Source organism: Aedes aegypti, chromosome 1, assembly GCF_002204515.2.
Source record: "Aedes aegypti strain LVP_AGWG chromosome 1, AaegL5.0 Primary Assembly, whole genome shotgun sequence".
Lineage (NCBI taxonomy): Eukaryota > Metazoa > Arthropoda > Insecta > Diptera > Culicidae > Aedes > Aedes aegypti.
This window is the reverse complement of record NC_035107.1, coordinates 126,802,843-126,828,338: the sequence shown is the minus strand read 5'-3', so window position 1 is coordinate 126,828,338 and position 25,496 is coordinate 126,802,843. Positions and strand designations below refer to the sequence as shown.

Sequence of the window (25,496 nt, the reverse complement as noted above, 5' to 3'; positions counted from 1 at the left end):
GAATTTAATCGTGAAATTTCAACCATATCGTATCTAAAATCAAAGATAAAGTCCTATTTTCCAAGCTTGGAAGAATATATCACATAGAAGTTTGATAAATCATAGTTAAAATTCCATGTAAACATCCATGAAACCAGTGTTAAATATAACATTGACGACCTGTAGCTATAAATTGTGGCGTGCTAGAACATTCCTGAGAAAAGCATCAGATTCTGCATCCCCAAAGCTACTTGAAACACATAATTTGATCCTTGAGATTCGCAATAATGTCATTTTTGTTTCGCTATGTTATCGAATATATAACAGAATTTGTAATCAACCTGTTTCAATTAGATGTTTTCATAATGTCATTAGTACATTTCTTTGTTATCATATCTGTTATGTTGCTTATGCAACCAAACTGATAACAAATTAAGTTATTAAATGCTATTTATCGGATAACTTAACGTTCTATCGTCTTGTTATTCAATTTTTATCGGGAAGCTTCATCATTTCGAAAAACCAGCTTTGATCTGATCGAATGTGAAGGTTTTAAGGATGTTCGACATCTAGAAAAAGAAGAGTCGTTGACAATTTTCCTTAAATTCGAAATCTCCCGATTTTGTGAAAAAGAACTGGTACACATCTTAGTAACTGAACCTGACATCTAGGAGGCCTTTAAATGATTACCCACGACCATGTCTGAGTAAGCTTTGAAAATGATGAAGTTAAACAACCAAATTTGACAGTTTAGAACAGTGCTTCCCAAACTTTTTCAACTTTCGTCCCCTTGAGGCTAATATTTATAAGAGAATTTGTTATCAACCTGTTTCAAGTAGATGTTTTCATAAGGTGGAATTGATCACCTATCTATGCGACTATTGTTAGTTTTGAAAACAACTCTATTTACTTACAGGGAGTTCAATCCCTATATACGAATATGCCAGCCAAATTCTTAACCATACAATATTTACATAGCTGATAAATAATTACGCGAAAAACGCCTAAATGTAGGCAATTTTCTAAAGAATTTCAAACTATCTATCAGAAATTCTATTATTTTAACCAAATGAGCGAATTGGTGCGAATTTTAGCTTAGCTTAGACTGACTACACATATCAATGGTTGCTATTCCGTGATTGACCGAAGTCAGTGAAAATGCACAAAGAATCAACTAGAAGTTCGGCTGGGATTGGCCATAATCTTCTTCAGTGTGCATAATTCAGTGCCTCTATTTATACATGGTCAATAACGGCGCCGGCCACGTCCTTGCAGTCAGGTAGGATTGGGGGAAGGAATGTTAGTGTGTAACCTCTGCTATTTGGAGACCGTGTTTGCCTCTGCATCTCCACAAAGGTTACTGGGAGGGATGTTTTTTAATGGGGAGGATCTTTGGGTCACAGGGTTCACTTTGATAAGCGATTAGACCATGATAAATAATTATTTGTGAGATATAAACAAGCTTATATGTAAATATAATATTTTCATTTGATATGAACAATATCTATGTGGAGAAAAATTATGCCGACACTTGAGGTGACGAACCTTTCAAAGTTTGTTGAATAAAGTAAACCTTTCGCAAGTCCACACTTGTAGTGTCGAACCATTCAATGTTTTTTTGAATTACAAAAATAAAGGTAAAAAAGAAGTTTTGAAAGAAAATAGACAAACATAATTTATGAATCAGAGTTTATGTCGACACTCACAGTGACGAACCTTTCAAAGTTTGTTGAAAAATCATATTTACGTTTCACCGTTGTAACGATTAAAGGTGCAGTTATACATATTTTATAGATTAGAAATAGTAGCATGAAACAAGCTCACCAATTGATCCGCCATCCTTGAGTAGCAATAATCCACTTTCAGCTTCACTCGTTTGCTCGGCTATAAAAAAGCACTCAGAGAAAATATGCGCGCGACCCGAGAGGGAAAACAACTGACGACTGCTCGGGCTTTCTTGACGCACTGCCCAGGAGCAAGCGTCAACGTCTAAAGATCAAAAAGAACTAATCGAACGCGGCACTTTTTCACTTTCACTCGTCCGATGCGCGACATGTTTGATCCTGCCCTCATCACCGGCCCCCGCAGGAGCAAGCGTCAAGGTCGAAGGATCAAACTCAACTCCAGGCCTGATAGCGGAGTGCGTAAAAATAGGAGCGTAAGAAATCACATTCTTAAGAGAAAGGTCAAACAGGAACCAGCAAATGCTTCAAAAAATTTTCATGAGAAATTTCGCAAGAAGTCGAACCAGTGCTGTAAACATTCGAAATTTTCGCAACGTTCGTTCCGCCTACATGGTCAGCAGCAGTCCTTTAACCAAATGAGCGTATTGGTACGAATTTTGATGATAAAATCTGTTTTGGGGATATATTTTAAGCATCTTCAAAAACTTTCAGAATGACACCATGTTCATATCCTTGATTGAAATTAGAAGTTTTTGGAAGTGTGGTATTGACCACACATTACATGATTCTGCATTTTTAAATTAATTTCAGAGAAAAGAGCATTCCTTAACCCCTTAAACTTCACCACACGCAATTTGAGCATTGTTAAAGCAAACAACATTAATTTACTACAGGTGACATTGACGGTACTCTATTAGTATGAAATAGAATCATGTGACACGGTGATCAATTTCACTCTAGACCTACTGATCAATTTCACCCGAATGTACGGTATTTTGTGTTTGACAATCATCAAGTGTTATATATAATAATCTTAAAATAATGATGATTAGTGATATAACGTTCTAAGATAAAATCAGTGCTGGGAATGGTAATAGTAGTAGGCTTGAATTTCGAGAAAATGACGTGGCTCTTCCCAGTACCGTAGTTCAGAAACTTGAATCTCATTAAGTAGCCTGAGTAGTTGGGTGAATGAATTTTCTAAATCGTTAGTGTCATTGAAGGCTCTAAATGCGGGAAATGCAGCGGGATATAGAACATTTTTCTACAGTAATTTTGGGTTGCCCTTAGCAACGGATGTTTTGAAATTTTCAAGGCTTTTTGCCTACAGCAGCGATGGGCGTGAGTTTCACTAGCTTCGCTGACTGTGATTGGCTTTAATTGGCTACTGTAGAGTGAATTTCAGATTTTTTCCCAACCCTGGATATAGATAAGTTTGAAATTAATTAACTTTCAGGTATGTGTAATCCAATGGATATGAGTAATTATTTCCAAATGATCTCGTGTTAGCTTTGTCGACTCTTTTCTTGATTTTCACCCCCCCCCCCCCAATTTCTGTATTACAAATTTTTGCCCCCTTGAGCCTCAAAATCGCCCCCAGGGGAGGTGAATTCGCCCACTTTGGAAACCACTAGTTTAGAAGATAAATAATCTTATGCCGGCTCTAAGGATGTCCCATAAACAATCAAATAGCGAAGGTCAAATCTGGTCTCATTATTTTATTTCACGAATCGGCATGTCTGAAATTTTGACACAAGAAAGCTCTGATTGTCCCCTTTCATTTGCAATCAAAACGAAAATGATTGGTCGTAGAGTCTAGAGCAATATATTTTTCGTTATTAAGCTCATGAACACATGAAGTATCTGAGTAACATTTCCCAACCTGGTTGGATTTATTTATGTTTTATGTCATAGTATTGGAACTCTGTACAACCCTGTAAAAACTATAGGAGAACTTAACATTACAGTATCTTATTGACGTCTCCAAGCATAATGTTACGAACACTATCACATGAAGCTCTTTCGCCGGTAGATTTTGTTTGAATGAAACATATCGATGATTGCTAGAATTCATTTGCAATTTTTCTTACGTAATTTTAACAAGAAAGTGTGTATCCATGGGCAATTCTGTTCGTGTTTTCTTTTCCATAGCAAACAAAAACAATGTTCTGTCAATTTCTACAAAAAGCAAAAAATAATTGTGTCAACATTGTACTACTATGCAGGTAATTGGATTAGAATACTGAATTTATGAAATTTTGTATGAGAACTTATCAATATTCTGGAATGTATGACAAAAGCTCGAAAGGACAGAAGGTCGAATGTCAGAATGTCAAAAAGTCGAAGAGGAATAAAGAGGGAGCAAAAGGTTAAAAATCTTATTTCAAGGATGAAAAAATTTCCAGAAATGCAAATTATTTTCGACCTTTTATTTTTTCGACCTTTTGTCTTTCGACTTTTTGTCATTTCGACTCTTTGTCATTTCGACTTTTTGTCATTTCGAGCTTTTGTCTTTCAACGGTTTGTCCAAGCCAGGAAGGTGAATATTGCTTTTGAATTACAAATCAAGTTTTAAAAGAGATTGTTTGGCATGCTTAGTTCTGAAAGCAATACAAATTTCAACAATGTATGAAAGCAATGGAGAGGAGAGCTACTCGGACTATGCTTGTGAATTTTTAGGTCTAGAGTATAATCTACAAGATATTGACACTAACTTTTTTAACCATTTTCATCTAAATCCGTTTCAACCTTACCTAAATTTATTGATTTACGGTGTATTTCAAATGATATTACAAACAACAAAATTAAAAAAAAAAAGTCCCGATGGATTATTTTGATTTTAGCAGCAAATGAAAGAGGAAGGTCTTCGCTATCATCGGTCTAAATCTGAGGCATGCCGATTTTTTTGTTGTAAAGTTACATAAAAAAGAAACCGTGAAATTTGTAAAGAAAAAGTTTAATAGAACGGATGTTGGGGTCATTTCTACCAGATCCGATCCAGTTGCCCACCGACATAACTACGATCCGGTGAAAATGTTAAAAAAATATCTTATCGCAGAAAGAGATTTTCAGACGATTTCAGCCGAGCTAAAACAAAGGTAATCCGTCAAGAATTGTCAACATGACATAAATTTTAACCTTATTTCATTTGCATTTGGAAACTTTATCGACTTCCCAAAGGATTTAGTATTTTCTTGCTTGCTACACGATAAACTGTCAAAATGCTTATGAACCACTAAGCTAAAAAACAGGCTTTGTTCTAGTTGTGATGTAACGCCGGGATTAATAAAAGTTATCACTGAGCCGCACACCATAACACAAGCATAAAATTGCTTTTTTTACATTAGTACAATACGAACTAATGTGATTGGAACATTTGATCACATAACCTATTAGTGATAACATCATCAGCATCTACGTCAGTGGGGTTTGGGTTATGTTGACAGTATTTGAAAAGACAGAAAACAATTCCTTGGATCAATGCATGAATGTAAAAGAACTCATTGAAAACCCAAATAATCAATGGTAGGCCACCGCACGTTACCACCATGAAGTGGCCGGTTCTAAACCCACATACGCGTGCGGTTAAACAGATTCATCCGAGTTCTCTGCCACTCAATTAAGTTTTCGGCTATTTCGCACACTTACTCACAATTATACGGTCGATGATACTGGGCTACAGTGGCCGTCACTCCAGGAGAACATGGTACAGAGTGAAAACCAAGCGCGTGGTCAAAAAATTAATCTATTCAATCGGGTGTTAAGTCCCGTCAGCAGATCAGCTAGGCCAATTTTTTATCGTACTTACTCACAAACGAGATACAGCGGAAGCTCAGATGTCCTTCCTTTCGGTGAAGGCTAGCCGCGGCGGTGGTTGCTCAATAGTGTACAACACACGTATTCGACTGCGGTTTACGGTTTATCTCGACGAGTCCAGCTGTCGGCCAGAAGCGCGGGAGATGGATTGAATCACTCTGTCACTTGTTTGAACACTGGGTGTGAATCGAGGGTGTGAAGCAACCTCCGTGTCGAGGTTTCCGTGGCCGTGTTCAAAAAAATATAAAACAAAAACAACAACACGGGATAACACGGGAGTTGAACTCTTTTTTCTGGTTTGAATGCCTGCCGTGAATTCGTCACTTAACACACAATTGTATCACCCCTTGGACCACCACTCTGCGGTGTCCGTATCAAATCACAAATAAATATATTTTCACACACGAGTTTTTTTTCGCAGCACTTCACATTTTTGTCAGGATGAGTGCTGGTGGCGAAAAATCCCACTGCTCTCTGTCGGCGTAATCGCGCGTGTTGGCTCTCGTTGAGGTTTTTATGGTCCTGTTCGCACTTGGACTATTTTTCCATCAGCAGCAATATCACCGTCGATGTCGCGCGTTCGTTTGGGGAATTCACACGTGAAGGTTGTTCCCACTGACTGTGGAGGCCGAAAATCGAATTGCACCAACGTGTGCAGAAAAAAAATGGGAGAATGAAAAACCAAAAACCGGAATTCGGCGAGGAAAAAGCTTTTAACCACCGCAACACTGGCTGGGCCACGATCCCTAGAGTGGCGTGCTCCAGTGGCCACACATACATCCACCGAAGGCGTCACTTTTTTCCCCCAATACCACTCACAGTCACACAGTCACAACTGGTTGGCAGGAGGTTGGCCAAAACCAACGCGGGAAGAGTAAAAAAAAACAACCACTTTACTCTATTAAGGACTCTATAATGGACGCGCGATTTTTATTCCGTTGGTCAATCCCACACTCTGGAACACGTTTTTTGCCGTTGACCTCTCCGCGAAAATGTTGTCAAAAATGTTCCGCAAAATCGGTTTTATCGTTATTACTGATTTGCACCGCAGGATCTGGTCAGCACCAACACCGAGGATATTCGGAAAGGGTTGATTCCCACGTCACAGTTCTGGATCCGGGAGCTTTGGCAAAACTGCTTCCAAAGTCAGCCGAGCACAGTTTTAGACTAAAATCGCTTTTATGGTTTTCCTTGCTGCCCTAGTAGATCTGGGGTAGAGCACGACGGATTCCAGCACGGTTGTGGCCATATACTCGCACAAGCGGCCTCCACAAAAACCCCGACGCGCGCGTTTTCCTCTGGTCGCTATAATTACAACAAGTTGAATTAGGATGCACGGCACACACCGAGAACATCTCCAGCTCTGAAACTCCGGCAGGCAGGGAACACTAACTAAGCACATTGGTTTCGCCCAACCAAACAGACCAACAACAGGAGGCCCGAGATATCCCCCCGCTGAACCATTCCTGATGTATACACGCAAAATCCACTCTCATACACACTTTTCCATGCGAACCTTTGCATACTCTCTGTCAGCTTCTCTCATTTTCCCATTCCCAACCCAGCCAGCGTTTGATGGGGTTATTTATACATAATCATGTATCCGATACCACCCATCCTCGGTCGGTCCACTCCCCCACAAACCCACAAAGTTCATCTTCCGGCAGCAAACCTTTTTAATGTTGCGTAGCTGCTTATGCTCTCGCTCTTGCTCACCTCGTACCAAAACCCGGTAAACAGCTAGCAGTAGCTACATCAGCAGCAGCAGGAGCAGTTGCAGCTTGTATCCAATCTCGTACAACAATAACACAACCGATAAACCCACCACCACGTACTCCACCTGGTCTAGACCTGGAATCTCACTGTCTCTCCCCCAACAGTACTGTCCTCCGATGATGGTCAGAAGCCATGCCGCACACATATGAGTGGCTACGATGGCAAACCCACTTGTCCGATGGAACAGGATTCAACCCTTTTCCCGTAGTGATGCTGTGCAATGTGCTGGCCAGGAGCATATAATCATGTTGGTACTGTATCGACTAGACTAAGGGAAATTTGCTGTTCCGGTTCAAAGTTCTAAAACGGGGTTGGTATAGAATCGAAATCTATGTGTTGGAGTTGCATGGATCGGTCTTATCTTTTCAAATTAGCTTTGAATTCATATAATTAAATAGTAATATATGATTTTATGATTTGTTTTATTAAAATCATAACTTTGAATTTCAGCAATATACCTTAGGACAATCAAATATCTTATGTTCGTTCACAGTTATTATAGAGCTCCATTTTCGACGGTTGTAAGCGATACTTCTTCAGATTGCAGGGCATCTTTTAAGCTTCGTTTAAGGTTGTCAGATCTTATTCCACTGTGTACATCCAGGCTTTCATAGAGTTACCGACCTCTACCTGGTAAACATTATTTTGGCAAATACAGTCAACTATATTGAAGGAGTCATCGAGTTAGGGAAGTATCGAGTTATAAAACACAAAACCAGTGCAAATGCGATCCAAGTGACCATCGAGATAGCCTTGAAAACCAACTTTTACTATGGTTATCTAGCTCGATATCGAAATACGAAATATTGAGTAAAAGAGAGGTGACTGTATTTCTCCCGACATTCCCACTAAGTGAACAGCACCCTAAAGTTTGCCGTATTTGATACTCATGATAATATTCGCTACTTTATACTAGGGGTTTCAAGCTTTTTGACTCACGTAGTAGGGGAAAAGCATTAGTTTTCGTCCTACAAGATTTCAATGCCAATTTTCGGATTTTCATATAAAGTAGGCCGAAATTGTATGAATGGGTCGAAAATTAGTGCTAGGTCGAACATAAGTGCTCTTCCCCTACTTCTTGAAGTAAACTTGTTGCGCGGAGCACCTGTTCTTCATCACCATTGATTATGAAATTCGCATTTTTTACACGCTATAATTTTTTTTACGCCCTATAATTTCTTAGCTTATTAGATGCAGGATGTTGTTGAAATAAATAAAAATTTGTACTACAGCATATCAAAATTATAACATATTCCAGGGGAGTAATGATGTACATTCACGATTCTATAAAGTATCAAGAAATAAGTAATGCAATGGCATGACAAATCTGGTTTGTGGCTATAAAGGTAGTCAAAGGGCTAAAAAACGGAGTATTTGGTTTACTTTATCACTCGCCAAATAATAGTGATAATGAGTTCCTAGAATATTTGGAGCAAGCGGGGTTAGAAAACATAGACAACTAAACGAATTTGATTGCAGGAAGGCTACCGAATTCTCACTCACTCTTACGATAATGGATTTATCCATCACTAAAGGGCTGTTGGGCACGTCAGGAGTTAATCATCAATATTAACCTCCTTTTCCCGAGCAGCCTAGATAGCCGCGTAGTGTCGGTAGCGGTTGTTTCTACTGGCTAAGAATTAACACAACGGATTGCCTGTTCCGGTGTTAAAAGTCTACCTCACAGGTGACCCCTAATTTATGGTGTGATGCGTACCGTGCCTAAGAATGAATGGTTAGGGAGGTCTAAATAAAACTTAACCGCAAACGGAGCTTGTGGGGTACCAGGGCGCCCTCCACAGTATTGAGTCCTTCCTGTGCTACCCGGAGCAATGGTGCAGGTGACCTTGTGTTTCTCCGAGATAATCGGCTGCCCTTCTTCAGTCTCTATCTTGAGGCTTAATAAGGGTGGGATTATGAATATGTTGACATTTAATTTAAATTATCACCTATATGGATTCGCATTATGCGTTTTACACAGTGTATTCTGTGCTCTTTCACCTTTGGCGACTTTAAATAGATACCGATCTGGTTTTTTCGTTGCTGGTCTTTTTCGTGCTGAGATTGCAAAAAGCTTAATCCTGCCTAGTTTGGGTAGTGGCTACGGTTAGGTTAGCTCAGATCAATCTTCAGCATAAAAGAACAGCAACGATCAATCTTTGCAGACTCATGCAAAATGGTGCAGCCCAAGTGGCGCTAGTTCAAGAACCCTACTTTCGTAGAGGGAACTTCTATCTAGGTAACCTTGTGGACCCAGTTTTTGCTACTTTTAGCAAGCTTGAAATGGCAAACTCGCGCTCCATGCCCCGCGCATGCGTGCTCGTTAATAAAGCAATCGTTGCTACACTCATTTCTGAGTTAACTACCAGAGATGTATGTGCTGTCACAATCGATGTTTCTGTTGGTGACCTCAACAGGAAATACGTCTATTGTTCGGTATATTTACCACATGATGAACCATCCCCAACGGATGACTTCAAACGAGTTGTCGTACACTGCGTAACAAAAGGCCTTCCGCTGATTGTGGGCAGTGATGCCAATGCTCATCACATCATCTGGGGCAGCTCAAATATCAATTTGAGAGGCTCCAGTCTGATGGAATACTTAAGTAGTACAGACCTTGGATTACTTAACATAGGCAATCGCCCAACCTTCATGGTTTCTAATAGAGAAGAAGTGTTAGACATAACGCTCTGCTCGAATAGAATCAGTCACGAGTTGACGAATTGGCATGTATCAGATGAGGAATCATTATCTGATCATCGCTACATCTTCTTTGAACATTCAAATGTAACTGCGCAGACTTTGCGTTTTAGGAATCCCCGGTCAACAAACTGGGAACTCTACATTGAATTGGTTGCGACCAAATTTCATGGATATTCTCCGTCCATTGAAAATCCAAGTGATCTGGATGATGCCGTTGATACTACAACATCCTACATTATGGAAGCTTTTGAAGAAGCATGTCCTCTGCGGTCTGTAAAGACTACAAGAGGGACCCCATGGTGGAATTCCGATCTGACTAGACTCAGGAAACAATGTAGAAGGAGTTGGAACAGACGCCGTTCAGCTGGATCAGAGTCGTTCAAGTCAGCTCGCAAGGCTTACAAGAAGGCTCTTCGTTCTGCTGAACGATCCGGCTGGAAAAACCTTTGTACAAATGTTTCCAGTTTGAGTGAAGTCAGTCGGTTGAACAAAATTCTTGCAAAATCTAAGGATTTCCAAGTGAACGAAATTCGCTTACCTAATGGTGACTTTACTTCTTCCGATGAAGAAGTTTTAGAATGTTTATTCAATACACACTTCCCCGGATGTGTGGACATAGCATCTACGGATGAACCAAATGTCTTTTCATGTAGTTACGAGTCTCTGGCCTTGGCTCGCAGTATCGTAACTACTGAATCGATTCAATGGGCACTTAATAGTTTTGCTCCTTTCAAATCTCCAGGAGCGGATGGGATTTATCCTGTTCTGCTCCAAAAGGGATTTGAATCTATCAAACATGTTTTGAAAAAGCTACTTGTAAGCAGTTTTGCTACCGGGTACATTCCCAAATCCTGGCGTGATATTACTGTAAAGTTTATCCCAAAAGGAGGACGTGCGTCGTATGAGGAAGCGAAGAGTTTTAGACCAATCAGTCTGACCTCTTTTCTTCTGAAATGTCTGGAACGCATTATCGATCATCACATCCGTGATGTTTATTTGGCAAACATGCCTCTTCATGTGAATCAACATGCTTACCAATCTGGAAAGTCCACTGTGACTCTTTTACACAAAGTTGTATACGATATCGAGAAAGCATTCGCTCAGAAGCAATCGTGCTTGGGTGTTTTCTTGGATATTGAGGGTGCCTTTGATAACGTGTCTTTCGATGCCATATTGGAAGCCGCACGAAACCATGGGCTACCTACAATGATTACCAATTGGATTCATCAAATGCTCAAAAACCGACATCTCTTCTCGACATTGCGTCAAGCAGCGATTCGAAAATTGAGTGTTTGCGGATGCCCCCAAGGGGGAGTCTTGTCACCACTTTTGTGGAATCTCGTAGCAGATACGCTATTGAGGCAACTCAATAATAGCGGTTTTCCAACTCATGGATTTGCCGACGACTATCTAGCTCTGATAGTTGGTATGTGCATAAGCACCCTATTCGACATGATGCAAAGTGCTCTTCAGGTAGTCGAGAGTTGGTGTCGCCAATATGGCCTTTCGGTTAACCCGAATAAAACATCTATTGTTCTTTTTACGGAAAGACGAAACCGCGATGGAATTCGACCTTTACGTCTTTTTGGCACTGAGATTAATGTGACTGATCAAGTAAAGTATGTCGGAGTCATTCTAGATTCCAAACTTTTATGGACAGCTCACATTGATTTCAGAGTCAAAAAAGCTTGTATGGCCTTCGGTCAATGCCGGCGAACCTTTGGTAAAACTTGGGGCCTCAAACCCAAATATATCAAATGGATTTACACAACAGTTGTTCGACCAATATTGGCATATGGATGTCTTGTGTGGTGGAAAAAGGGCGAAGTGAGAACAATCCAATCAAAATTGGACCATCTCCAAAGGATGTGCTTGATGGCGATGTCTGGTGCGTTCTCTACAACTCCCACAGCAGCGCTTGAGGCCATTTTCGACGTTGCGCCATTACACATATATCTTAAACAAGAAGCACTTTCTTGCTCTTACCGTTTATGGGTACTGGATCTACTGGAGAAAAATCCAGTGAATCGTAGATCTACACACACTTCGTTGTTTCCACTTTTGGTGAATTGGGACAAAATTGTCCTTGCTCCAAGTGATCTCACAATTGCTTGTAACTTTCCTTACAGGACATTTACCACACAATTCCCTTCACGGGAAGAGTGGACGTCTGGCTATTTGGAAAGAAGTATATCAAACAATATAGTTTGTTACACTGATGGCTCCCTTCTTGAAGGTAGAGCTGGTGCAGGAGTATATTCTCGTGAGCTAAGGCTGAATCAGTTTTACTCACTTGGTAGAAACTGCACCGTTTTTCAGGCGGAAATATTTGCTCTTATGTGTGGAGTGCAATCAGCACTTCAACAGCGCGTAATGGGTAAAGTCATATACTTCTGTTCAGATAGTCAGGCTGCTATAAAAGCTCTCGCTTCGGCCAACTCAAGGTCGAAGCTTGTTATCGCATGTCGAACTCAAATTGAGGAACTGAATACAGTCAACTCTGTAAACCTTGTATGGGTACCTGGCCATTCTTCCATCGCTGGAAATGAATTGGCTGATGAGCTAGCTCGCGATGGAGCATCGCATGACTTCATTGGCCCTGAGCCGGCTATTCCAATTTCGAAGTGCTGGGTGAAGCTTCAGATAATCTCTTGGGCGGCAACTCAGCACAAGCAATATTGGAATAGTTTGGAGTCGTGTCGTCAAACAAAATTGTATATTACTGAGCCATCTCCAAAGGTGGCGAAGTATTTAACAAATCTGTCAAAGCAGAATTGCAGTCTCTTGGTCAGAGCGTTGACAGGCCACTGCCGACTCAACTATCACATGGCAAATATTCAGCGTGCTGACTCATTTGTGTGTGATAGTTGTGACTCCGATTATGGAACTTCGTATCACCTGATATGTAACTGTCCAGTTTTTGCGCAAATGCGATTCCAATTACTTGGTAAACACTTATTAAGTGAAACTTATACAGAAGCCTGAATCTTCAGGACATCCTGTTATTCTTAACCCGCTGTGGTAATGAGCTATAGGCTCTCTTTACGCTCATGCGTTTTGCAGTGCCCTTTTTAGGGCGCTGTTCGAACCCATTGTGGTATGGAGCTACATGCTCTCATTTCGCTTATGCGATCTTCCCTCTTCAAGGGACCCCACTCCTATTTCCTCCCATCTTTCCCTTCCCTTTCCTCTCCCATCGGGTAGATGATGAAATAGGCTCAAATATGGCGATGGCACAAATCTCCCAACTGGTGGGGAACGTGCCTTTGGAGCCGGCCTTCTGATACCTGATACCTGATACAGCATATCAAAATTATAACATATTCCAGGGGAGTAATGATGTACATTCACGATTCTATAAAGTATCAAGAAATAAGTAATGCAATGGCATGACAAATCTGGTTTGTGGCTATAAAGGTAGTCAAAGGGCTAAAAAACGGAGTATTTGGTTTACTTTATCACTCGCCAAATAATAGTGATAATGAGTTCCTAGAATATTTGGAGCAAGCGTGGTTAGAAAACATAGACAACTAAACGAATTTGATTGCAGGAAGGCTACCGAATTCTCACTCACTCTTACGATAATGGATTTATCCATCACAGCAATTTTCAGCGATAAGCTGCCTTGCGATTTTATCCGTTCACAAAACAAAGATAAAATAGATAATTGCACATTTCCGCAGCTAGTGGCTTTTCGTACTCACGCTCCGTGCATTAGATCAGCGAGCTCGATTTTGCGCACGGGGTCATCTACGCCTAATACTTTTAGGGCCGTTGGGAGACCACTTAGCGCCTACGTACGGACTTCAAAATTTTACCTGTTTTTTTTTTTTTCTTACCAAAGCGAGCACTTAACAATGACGAACTTATAACATTTCTCATTTTCGTGAAATAAGGGACGGCCTAATGAACAGTAGCATGCATGAAGAATGAAGAAGAAACGTAAACATTTCATCAGAGTTCGCTAGTATTACTATTTATCCTGATAGTTACTTCGAAAATTTATGAACTCAAACATCAAAAAATTGAATTAGTTTTGTGTATACTATAAATTAACACATATAGAAGTACGGAACACTGGAGATAAAACGATATAAGAGGTAAAAGGAATTTAAAAAGATAAATATTATTACTATGCTCTAACCCAAACTATTATCACAGATTTGTATCACTGAATTGAATTGCACAGCAGTCGATCCTCCAAGCACTAAGAAACTCAAAATTCTGTAAGATTTGCTCAACGCTAAGGTAAGACAGCATACATTTGATTGGTGAAGACTTAAGAATACTCAAATGTGTCTCAACTAATAACATAGGCATGCAGGACCAAAAAGTGTACCGTACGCAACCATATTCCAGACGTAACGGAATTTATTGAAATTTATGAAAAAGTATTTAAAATAATTGTTAAGGATCAACTGATAGTATATCTAAGTAATCAAAACATATTAATCGATGAACAATCTGTATTTAGACAAAAGCATTCTTGTGAATCAGCAATACATTTACTTTTGTATAAGTGAAAGCGAACGATTGAAGAGAAAAAGACAATTGTCGTTCTTTTCTTGGATTTGAAACGAGCGTTTGGAACAATTGCACGACCAATCTTGTTAAAAACATTACGTCAATATGGAATTGCTGGAAAAGTCTTGAATTGGTCTGAATCATATTTGTCAAATCGAACACAATCCTGTAAATACAATTATACAACTTCTGCACCTAAAGTTGTACCATTAGGAGTAACTCAAGGTAGTGTTTTAGGAACATTATAATTTATTATTTACATAAATGACATGAAAAAAGAAATTAAATACTGCAATATCAATCTGTTTGCAGACGATAGTTAACATTAATAGTTTAAGAAATATACACCAGTACCGGACAAGACATATTGACGATTTACGTGTTGTGCCGTACACAATGACGATAGATCAAAAATCTATTTACTACAATGGAATAAAAATATTTAATCAGCTGCCGCAAGATGTGAAAAATGTACGAACGCTTAGTGAATTTTAACGAAAATGTTCTGAGTGGATTAAAATAAGTAAAGATTAAGTTGTCATTATATTAACTTTAACTATTTTTATTTGTAACACTGTGAAATTTTGTGAACTATCTGAAGATAAATAAATGAACTACTACTACTACTACAAATTTTGTTACAAATACCGCTTTGGGTAAAAACTATACATTTTGCTCATTTTTTGGATAAATGTTTTCAAGTGTGTAAAGCAAAGAGGCGTTGAACAGCTTCGTTTAAGGTAGAATAAGTTCGGTAGAGCATTTTGTCAAGACGCTTGGTGGGGTACCATCTGGGCCACTTTCGTTTGAATGCTTTAGCTTACGAATTGCTGATTCAACCATTGAACGCATCCCTTGGTGTATCACTGAGCTCCGTATCTATTTGTGATTCAGCGGCAGTAGAGTCGTTGAACACGTTTTTGAAATGTTCTGATAGAAGATTGCTTTCATCAACCATTGATGCAGCGAATTTGTCGCCGAAATAAATTTCGCTAGGGAGATCATCCTCTTTCTTTTTGTTTAGTTTTCACAAATGACCAAAACGATTCTGGATTCCTGCGAAGCTTATCCTGCATGCGATTAGTGTAGTCGTTGTACAGGAAACGATTGTAATTGCGGTATTCATTGCTATAATTACTGGCACAAATACACTAAGTTCAAAAACTTATTCTAATTTAGTTATCTTTGTATTAAATCTATTCGTCGAACTATCGTTTCGTACGGCGCCTGAGCCTGCCAAATAAACGAGATAAATAAAAGAAACTATCGTTTCGATCTTTATTAACAATTCAATATTGTATGTCAAGTTTGGTTGTTCTCGATTCTCTTCGAGCAAATGGTGTTCATCTCTCTCTGTGTTGTTGTTTTTCTCTTCTTTGGTTTTTTATTGTGAGTAAGACAACAGCATACTGTGAAGACACGGCATAAAAATTAACAAGGCAGGCTCTTTACTGATGTAAATATCAAGTTTGATTGTAAACATGTGAAGTAACTCCTATCGTACCATATACCTGACTGACAACTAGATCATTTTTTTCGTAAATTTGTTCGAGGTGGAAAGGAATGACGTCGTCAAGCAACTGTCAGTTTTCGGAATATATCACCTTCTTAATATAGTACACCGTGCTGTGAAGATAAACAGTCAACAGTCAAGTCAAGGGCAATCGTCCAATATGGGTAATGCAGAGAAACGACTATATTGGTCAAATATTTTGACTTTGTCTAATGCGAACCGATGATCCTTGAAATGCAGGCTCTGCGTCCACTGACCAATTTGGCTGCCCGCAATGGCGCCTTTTTTGCCCGCAGCTACCATGGCCCGAGCAACTTCCGGGTGTTCACCATGAACGAAATACCCGTTCCGGAAGGTGACTTCTTCGAGCAACACCGCCGCAAGAAACGTACTTACAATGCTGTGCTGGCCGCTTGGCTGGCCGCCAGAATCATCATCTTTGGAATCACCGCTACGCTTGCCAAGGAATCCGGACTGATCAACCGGAACCATCCAGCTTTCTCGGTCGCAAGTGGCGGCCAGACAAGCAGTCCCGAGGGAAGATCTTGAAGAATGGCCTTTATTTCTGTCGATGTTCAATCGTACAACTACGATGCGCGGGTTTACTGAGGAGGAGAATCTAGTTCGCCTGCAGAAGAGCTTGAAAGGCAAGGCCTATGATGCAGTAAAGAGCCGTCTGATGTTTCCTGGAAACAGTTCAGGCATTTTGTCGACCCTGAGACTGCTATTTGGATAACCCGAAGTGATCGTACAGTCACTTATCGGAAAAGCTGGCACTTTACCAGCTATTAGGGAAGACAAACTGGATTCGCTGGTTGATTTTGCCGTACCGTGAGGGACCGAAATCCGTACACTTGACCTAATTATCTTTGTTTTGGTATTTAAACGGCTTAATATGCAGTGTTAAATGGACACATCTAATCACAATAAGTTATAAGTTGCTGGTAATGCCAACTGAATATAAGTAGGCCATGATTTGAAAATTATAAAAATCAAAACGTGATTGCTTGCCATTGTGCTGTGTGGTTTGTTTGCCTTCTTAGCGATTTGCTAACAAAAGTGGATATAGTTTTCAGCAGATTAACAGTAAAATTCCTATTTTTTGAGCCCGCTGATTATCACGATGTCTGAATAGTAAGTATTTGTTATTCCAATGCAGTATATGCCGTTTCTGACTAGTACATTAAATATTTTTGTGGTTTATTGTACTGTACGGATTTTTATTCATATTTTCAATTTGACCCAGTAAACACAAACTCGTATATGATAGGATATAAGAGTACAAATGTGGAGGCGATATACGCACATGCGCCATAAGGCTACATGCAAGATGTACGTATATCGCCTCCACATTTGTACTCTTATATCCTATCATATACTATGGTGTGTTTACTGGGGAGTGTAAATCCGTACACAGGAAAAGTTTAACATATTCCATCATGTTCTAGCCAAAAGACATGATACAATGAAGCCCAAATATAGCGCTGGGGATTTGGAAAAAGTCGTTGAAGCATTGCGCAATGGCCAGCATTCCGGAAAGCTGTGGGCGCTTTTGGTATACCGAAGACCACTGTCAGAGATGCTGTTATAAATCGGAACGCCCAAAAAAAGGAGCTCCCACAGTTTTCACAACCGATGAGGCAGCCGGAATTTAGATCTTTTAGATCTTGATGTAATTATTTACATAAAAAGAGATGTTAAGGTAACAGAAAAAGGCTGATCGATTCTCTACACAAACCCACACATTTTAATCGTATGCTTTTATCTGGCTTCTTCTTTCTGGCGTTACGTCCCAACTGGGACAAAGCCTGCTTCTCAGATTAGTGTTCTTATGAGCACTTCCACAGTTATTAACTGAAAGCTTTCTTTGCCGATTGACCATTTTGCATGTGTATATCGTGTGGCAGGTACGAAGATACTCTATGCCAGTGTTTCCCAAACTTTTTTGACTTTCGCCCCCTTGATACCAATATTTTTTGGAATCGCTTCCTGATATGAAATTTTAACAATTCAGCATTGTTTTTTCATAAGGGCTTATCTGCAATCGTCAATTTCTCTTCATCGTTGCACTCTTTGCGTTATTGCAGAAAACAGATTCTCTATTCGTAACATATTTTTGTGCTGAAGAATGAAGAATCACTATATTTTGCTTCATTTACAAGAAATATTGTTGATTTATCCAGTTTTGCGAAGCTATTGATGAAAAAAGAATCGATGGAAAGAAATCGCTCATTTTAGTTAGGCCCTATTGAAAAAAACAGTGTAAATTAGTATTACGCGTTAATGTTACGTTGAAGTATGGCTCAATATCAGAAGTACACCGAAAATTGATCAAATTGAAACGGTGTAGCAATCAATCGTAATGCTTCAATAAAAATACCCCGAAAAGAGTGTATTCTACTTGTATATATCCATAAAAGAGTCATACAATATCTATCATATGCATCAATTTTGTTTGTATCAACAAATCTATTATCCTGGCTTATCTGCTATTACCGAAAAAGTTTTGGCTCACATTCTGCTTTTTCATCTTCTTTTTAAATGTTTCTTAAGTTGTTGAAATAAAATTTACTAAATTTTTGTAATACATTTTCGACTGTTCTGGAAATAGTCCAATCTATATACAAAATATAAAAAAATATCAGTAAACCCAGATCTTCTTCAACTCTTTATTCACTGAATTATAACGTTCAATTTAGATTTTTATGAAGCTTTGATCCATAAAATTTTATGTCGCTCTGGCCTATTTTTAATTGGGTGCTTTACGTATATGACATTCAGTAATTTTATCATTGGCACTTGATTTTTGTTCACCAAAGTCATATAAATTTATTTATAAAATTATTTGTACTTTAATTACTGATAAAATATGCGTGTCAACAAAACATCAATATGAGTAGTATAACAAATGCATGAGAAATAATACAAACTTAAACTGCCTTATTCTAAGGATTCCCTAACAAAAAGCCACAAAACTTTATTTTGGACTTGGAAATAAATTTCAAACATCGCCAAGAGTTCTCACATGCTTTCTGATTTTAAAATGCATCCAATATTGTTTTTGACAAAAAAAAAACATTGAGCGCGTTTAGATGTAAATAGCCGATGAAATAGTTAGCTGTCAAATTAGTGCTTCCTCAGCTGTATATTAGGGTGCCAATGGAATGTATGGGAAAAATTTCGCCATCGAATTTCAAAAAAAGGTAGGGCTCAAAAGTTTTGTCTCCTCGAAAAAAGTCCCCATGCAAAATTTGAGCTCAATCGGACTTCATTAAGTGGACCCCCAAAGCGGTCAAAGTTTGGCTTTTTTGACCCATGAAAAATCTCCAAATCGATTTTCCGAAATCGATTTTTTTTTTGATGCCAGATGTCTTAGAAATGCATGAAACGTCGAGATCTGGTGTTATTTGGAAAAAAATTTTTTTTTTTGAAAAAATCGACCTTTTGGGACTTAGTAAATTTTTAAGTTGGGGGAGAGAATTGAATTTGAAATGAACGATTTGAATTCAATTGCTGAGAAATTCAAGGCAATAGTATTGAAACATATCCTATATGATTGTTGGCCACTGAAAGCATATGATATGTGATATTTCATTAGGTTGGTTCATTTACTTTCCATTAGGGTGGTCCTTTTTGTTAAAAAATAAAAAAAAATAGAATTTTAATTGAATATTGAAGACAATAGTATTGGAACATCTCTCACATTATCGTCAGCCATTTTCTACATTTAATATGTGGTATTTTATTAGGGTGGTTCACTTATTTTTCATTACAGTGGGCCTTTCTGTCGAAAAATCATAATTTGAATGGGATATTAAAAACAATAGTATTTTATCACCTCTTTCATCATCGCAGGCCATTTCCTTCATTAGATTCGTGATATTTCATTGGGAAGGCTCACTTATATTCAATTACGGTGATTCTTTAAAAAAAAATTGAGTATTTGAATAGAATAGTAAATACAAGAGTAATTAAACATCTCCTATGTCATCGTAGGCCACTGTTAATGTATAATATGTAATATTTCATTGGGGCTATTGTCCTCAGTTTTGCATAAGGGTGATCATTTAATTTGTAAAATATTCTCAACAGATCTAACAAATCAACTTTGTTTGTATAGTTTTGAATCATGATTCTTCATTGGCATGCAACTCTTCGTTAAGCTATTTTCATTAAGGGTTTCTTTTGAATAGTTAAAATAAAACGTTCCAATCATCAGTGAATTCAGTGAAGCACAACTCTAACTGCCATAATCAAAATACAGATAAAAAAGGAATGAAATAATTTTTGACGTATACAAATTATGACAATAGCTTGATGGGCGACGATGAAGGGCAACAAAAGTGTTAAGTTTATATTTTCAAAAGAGATTTTCAGCCTTGGGCTCCTTCATTCCCGAAACAAAAGTACGTTGCCTTCTGCTTGCTATAGTACACGCGATTCGGTTGTGACAACGTAGGTAATTCAAGTTTTGACAATCAGTTCTCGTTTATTCTTCAAGGATGTAACAAAGTTCCTTCAAGAAATTTCGTCGGAATTTCATATGGATTTTTTCGTTGGAGTTTTCAACGGAATTTTCTTTGGAGTTTCCTTTTGAATTTTAATCGGAATTTCCTTCGAAATTCCTTTTAAAAATTTTTATTTGACTTTTCTACGAAATTTCCTTTTTTTTCTACGGAATTTTTATCAAAATCGGAAATTTATCCTGAATTTGCTTCGGAATATCCTGTGGAATTTTCTTCGGTATCTTTAGAAGTGCCCTTTTCAATTTTCTGTGGTATTTCCTTCGAAATTTCCTATGAAGTGTCCTCCGGAATTTCATTCTGAACTTTTCATTGGAATTTTCTTCGAAATTTACTTCGGAGTTTCTTTTTGAGTTTCCTTCGAAATTTGCTTTGGAGTTTCCTTCCGAATTTCTTCTAGAGTTTGTTTCGGAATTTCCTGTGTTATTATCTTTGGAGCTTCCTTCAGAATTGTATTCGAAATATTATTTGGAATTTCTTTCGAAGCATTGGAATTTACTTTGGAAATTCCTTCGAAATTTTCTTTGGAGCTTTCTTCGGAATTTCATTTGGGATTTCTTTTGGACCTTTGAAATTTACTGCGGAATATTCTTAGAAATTTCCTTTACAATTTTCTTTGGAATTTCCACAGAGTTTTCTTGAGAATTTCCTTACAAATTTGCTTTGGATATTCCATAGAAAATTCCTTAGAAATTTTCTACGAAATTTCCTTTTAACTTCCTTTTTTCATTGCAATTTGCTTCGGGATTTGCTTTGGATTTTTTTTTGGAATTTCCTTAGAAATTCCCTTTTGAATATGCTTTGGATATTTTTCAGAATTGTCGTCGGAATGTCCTTTGGAATGTGCTTCAGAATTTCTTTTGCAATTTTATTCATTTTTTTTTAAATATTTTTTTCGGGATTTCCCTTGTATTTTCGAAAGTTTCCTTTGGAATTTGGAGCTGTGATCTTTTCTTCGAAATTTCCTTAGAAATTCCTTTTTGAATTTCATTCGGAATTTGCTTTGAATTTTTTTATGGAATTTCCTATGGAGTTTTCGGAAATTCCTTTGGAATTTTCCACGGATTTTTCTTCGGAATTTCCTTTGGAATTTTCTACGCAATTTTCGTCAGAATTTCTTCTGAAATTTGCTTCGGAAATTCCGTTGGATTTTTTTTAGTTTCCTTCGGAATTAAGTTTGGAATTTCCGTCGAAATTCCCTTAGGAGTATCCTTTAAAATTCCTTTGCAGTTTTCTTTGGGGCTACTTATCAAATTTTCTTCAGAATTTTCTTAGGAATTCCTTTATTACTATAAATTCTCTTTAAAATTTCTTTCGGAATTTCGTTTGAAGTTTACTTCCAAATTTGTTATAGAGTTTCCTCGGAATTTCCTTTGAAATAACCTTTGGAATTTCCTAAGGAGATTTCGAAATTTTATTTAGAAGTATTGATTGGAATTTTTTCCTTTGGACTGTTTTACGTAATTTTCATCGGAATTTCCGTTGAATTTTCGCGGAATTTACTTTGGAATTTCCTTCGTATGTTTTTTTTTCGGAATTTTCTTAGGAGTATCCTTTAAAATTTCTTTGTATTCTTCGGAACTTCATATCTCATTTACTTCAGAATTTCCTTTGGAATTTCTTCATGAATTTCTTTCAGTAAGTTGCTTCAGAAAGTTATTTTGAATTTCTTTGGAATTACTTTCGGAATTTCCTTCTTCAGTTCTTCAAAATTTTCTTCGGCGTTTCCTTAGGAATTTCTTCTGGAATTGCCTTCGGAATTTCCTTTGGAATTCGCTTCGGAAGTTCCTTTGAAATTTCTTATGGAATTTCCTATGCAATTTCTTTTAGAGCTGGCTTCGGAATTTCATTTGGAATTTTCTGCGCAATTTTCGTCCGAGTTTTCTTTGGAACTTGCTTCGGAACATCCTTCAAAAATCCATTCGGATTTATTTTTCTGGAATTTCCTTTTGAATTTGCTTTGGAATTTCTTTCGGGATTTGCTTTGGAATTTCGTTTGGAGCTACCTTCGGGATTTGATTTGGAATTTTCTACGTTATTTTCGTCGAAATTTACTTTGCAATTTGCTTCGGAATTTCTTCTGGAGTTTTCTTCGGAATTCCTTTTGGAGCTTCATGCTAAATTTGATTCGGAATTTGATTTGGAATTTCTTTTGAAGCTTTGAAATTATTTCGGAATTTTCTTCGGAAGTACCTCTATAATTTTCGTTTCCTCTGGAATTTTCTTCGGTATTTCCTTCGGAATTTTCTCTGGAATTTCCTTCGGTATTTCCTTCGGAATTTTCTCTGCAATTTCCTTCGGAATATCCTCTGGATTTACCTTCGGAATTTCCTTTGGAATTTCCTTCGCAATTTCCTCTGGAATTTCCTTTGGAATTTCCTTCGCAATTTCCTCTGGAATTTCATTCGGAAATTACTTTGGAATTTCTTTCCGTATTTCCCCTAGAATATTCTTCGAAATTATCTCTGGAATTTCTTTAGGGATTTTCTCTGGAATTTCCTTCAGAATTTTCTCTAGAATTTCTTTCAGAATTTCCTCTGGAATTTCCTTCTGAATTTCCTCTAGAATTTCCTGCGAAATTTCCTCTGGAATTTCCTGAGAAATTTCGTCTGGAATTTCCTTCGGAACTTTCTCTGGAATTTCTTTCGGAATTTCCACTGGAATTTTCTTCGGAATTTCCACTGGAATTTCCTTCGTAATTCCCTCTGGAATTTTCGTTGGAATTTCCTTTGGAATTTCCTTCGGTATTTCCTCTAGAATTTCCTTCAGAATTTTCTGTAGAATTTTCTTCGGAATTCGCAAAACTAAATTGGAAAGGTCACGAGGCTCAATGCTTGATCTCTGAGATGAGTGCATCTGAAATCACGAAGTAGCAAGCGGATTTTGTATGAGACGAGGACTCCGAACTGGTTCAGCTTAGTGAAGTGTTGCATTCCGAATGAAAATCACGCAAAACTTTTCAAAAAGACCTTTCTAACAATGAGAGGCTTTCTAGAAAACTCTTTTGTTGTTAACTAAGTTACCTTTACATTTTTCGTCGAACATTACGCAAATATTATGTAGTAGTCCACACCATAATCTTTCGGTCTGTAGATATTAAGGTTGAAATTTTTACAATGATACCATAATTAAAGAAAGTGGACGAGACTTTTTCGAGAAATCATGGTTTCAAACTATACGAAAAATGATGCACCCTTATGGAAAATAAGAGAATGAAATATGTTAACAGTATCCTACGATGATGTCGCATATCAAATGGAACTAGAGGCGCATGAATTCAGAGGAATTTAAAGCCTCTCTAAACAAAAATATCACGAATCTAATGAAGGAAATGCCCTACGATGATGAAAGAGGTGATAAAATACTATTGTTTTTAATATCCCATTCAAATTATGATTTTTCGACAGAAAAGCCCACCCGAATGGAAAATAAGTGAAACACCCTAATAAAATACCACATATTAAATGTAGAAAATGGCTTACGATAATGTGAGAGATGTTCCAATACTATTGTCTTCAATATTCAATTAAAATTCTATTTTTTATTTTTTTTTTATTTTTTAACAAAAAGGACCACTCTAATGCAAAGTAAATGAACCACCCTAATGAAATATCACATATCATATGCTTTCAGTGGCCAATATATGTATAATATATATGCCAGGATATGTTTCAATACTATTGCCTTGAATTTCTCAGCAATTGAATTCAAATCGTTCATTTCAAATTCAATTCACTCCCCCAACTCAAAAATTTACTAAGTCCCAAAAGGTCGATTTTTTCAAAAAAAAATTTTTCCAAATAACACCAGATCTCGACGTGTCATGCATTTCTAAGACATCTGGCATCAAAAAAAAAATTTCGATTTCGGAAATTTCATGTACCCCTCCCTTTGGAGATTTTTCATGGGTCAAAAAAGCCAAACTTTGACCGCTTTGGGGGTCCACTTAATGAAGTCCGATTGAGCTCAAATTTTGCATGGGGACTTTTTTCGAGGAGACAAAACTTTTGAGCCCTACCTTTTTTTGAAATTCGAAAAATCGATTTTCATTGGCACCCTACTGTATATGTTATCTTAAAAATATGTTTGTCTCTTACAAACTTTAAATCTATATTTGTTTTTCAATTGATCCCACTTTCGCCCCCTTTTCAGCATTTTCGCAAATTCAGTTTTACTAATTTTCGCCCCCTGGACCTGAAAATCGCCCCAGGGGGGCGAATTCGCCCACTTTGGGAATCACTGCTCTATGCCCTGGGAATCGAGAAAATTTCCTTTACGAAAAGATTCTCGACCAGCGGGATTCGAACCCACGACCCTCAGGAACGTCATGCTGAATAGCTGCGCGTTTACCGCTACGGCTATCTGGCTTAGGTGTACGGATTTAGGTCCCACACGGTACACGTATTTTGCCGTATTTCTGTGCCACCGTAGACGCGTACGGATTACAGGAGTACATGTACAACGTCACGTTGCTTCATCAGCTGGTCAACAAGTTGCCACCATCGCTCAAACTCAACTGGGTGCATTATCGTCTAACGATGCCTGTCGCACACGAAAAAAAACAGAATCCGAAGAATAACAAAAACAACATAAATAGTCCGACAATGTACAGGGGTTCACATAACATTTCTCACGTAACACTCCCTCCCGTAACACTTCGAGTCAGATTTATGCCGAAGTTTTATCTCCTTTGTCGAGACGATAAGACGAACTCACGTGAGAATTGTAGGCTAAACACAAACTAATTGAACGAACTACAACATTCCGGAATTATGTACTAATTTTGAAAGCCTTTGGAACATGCATTAGCGATAGTCCGCTTATGACCCTACGGTGCAGATATTTTTGCTTGTAAAACGGCCTACAGCGGCTATCTTCGTGTCGTCCAGCTTATAATGAAGCATCACTCCAACGTATGCGTCTACGACGTCCTTTAGCATTGTGGAAACCGTTCTCCGTGAATTCCGATCTCCT

At 38.0% G+C, this 25,496-nt stretch overlaps 2 protein-coding genes across 3 annotated transcripts in view; one reads left to right on the top strand and one right to left on the bottom strand.

Annotated features, from left to right (window-relative positions):
- The window catches only part of LOC5567558 (runt-related transcription factor 2), a 207,611-nt gene extending 200,661 nt beyond the window's left edge, over window positions 1–6,950 (bottom strand). For both annotated transcript variants that reach the window (XM_021847282.1, XM_021847300.1), the window contains exon 1: window positions 5,473–6,950. The gene's annotated coding sequence lies outside the window, so the exon portion shown is untranslated. The remainder of the gene's footprint in view (window positions 1–5,472) is intronic.
- A 9,283-nt stretch (window positions 6,951–16,233) lies between these two features.
- Window positions 16,234–17,590, top strand: LOC5567573. The gene is made up of 2 exons (XM_001657499.2): window positions 16,234–16,510; window positions 17,448–17,590. Exons 1-2 carry the CDS (start codon window positions 16,234–16,236, stop codon window positions 17,588–17,590), a joined length of 420 nt encoding a protein of 139 aa, XP_001657549.2.
- The last annotated feature ends 7,906 nt before the right edge of the window (window positions 17,591–25,496 follow it).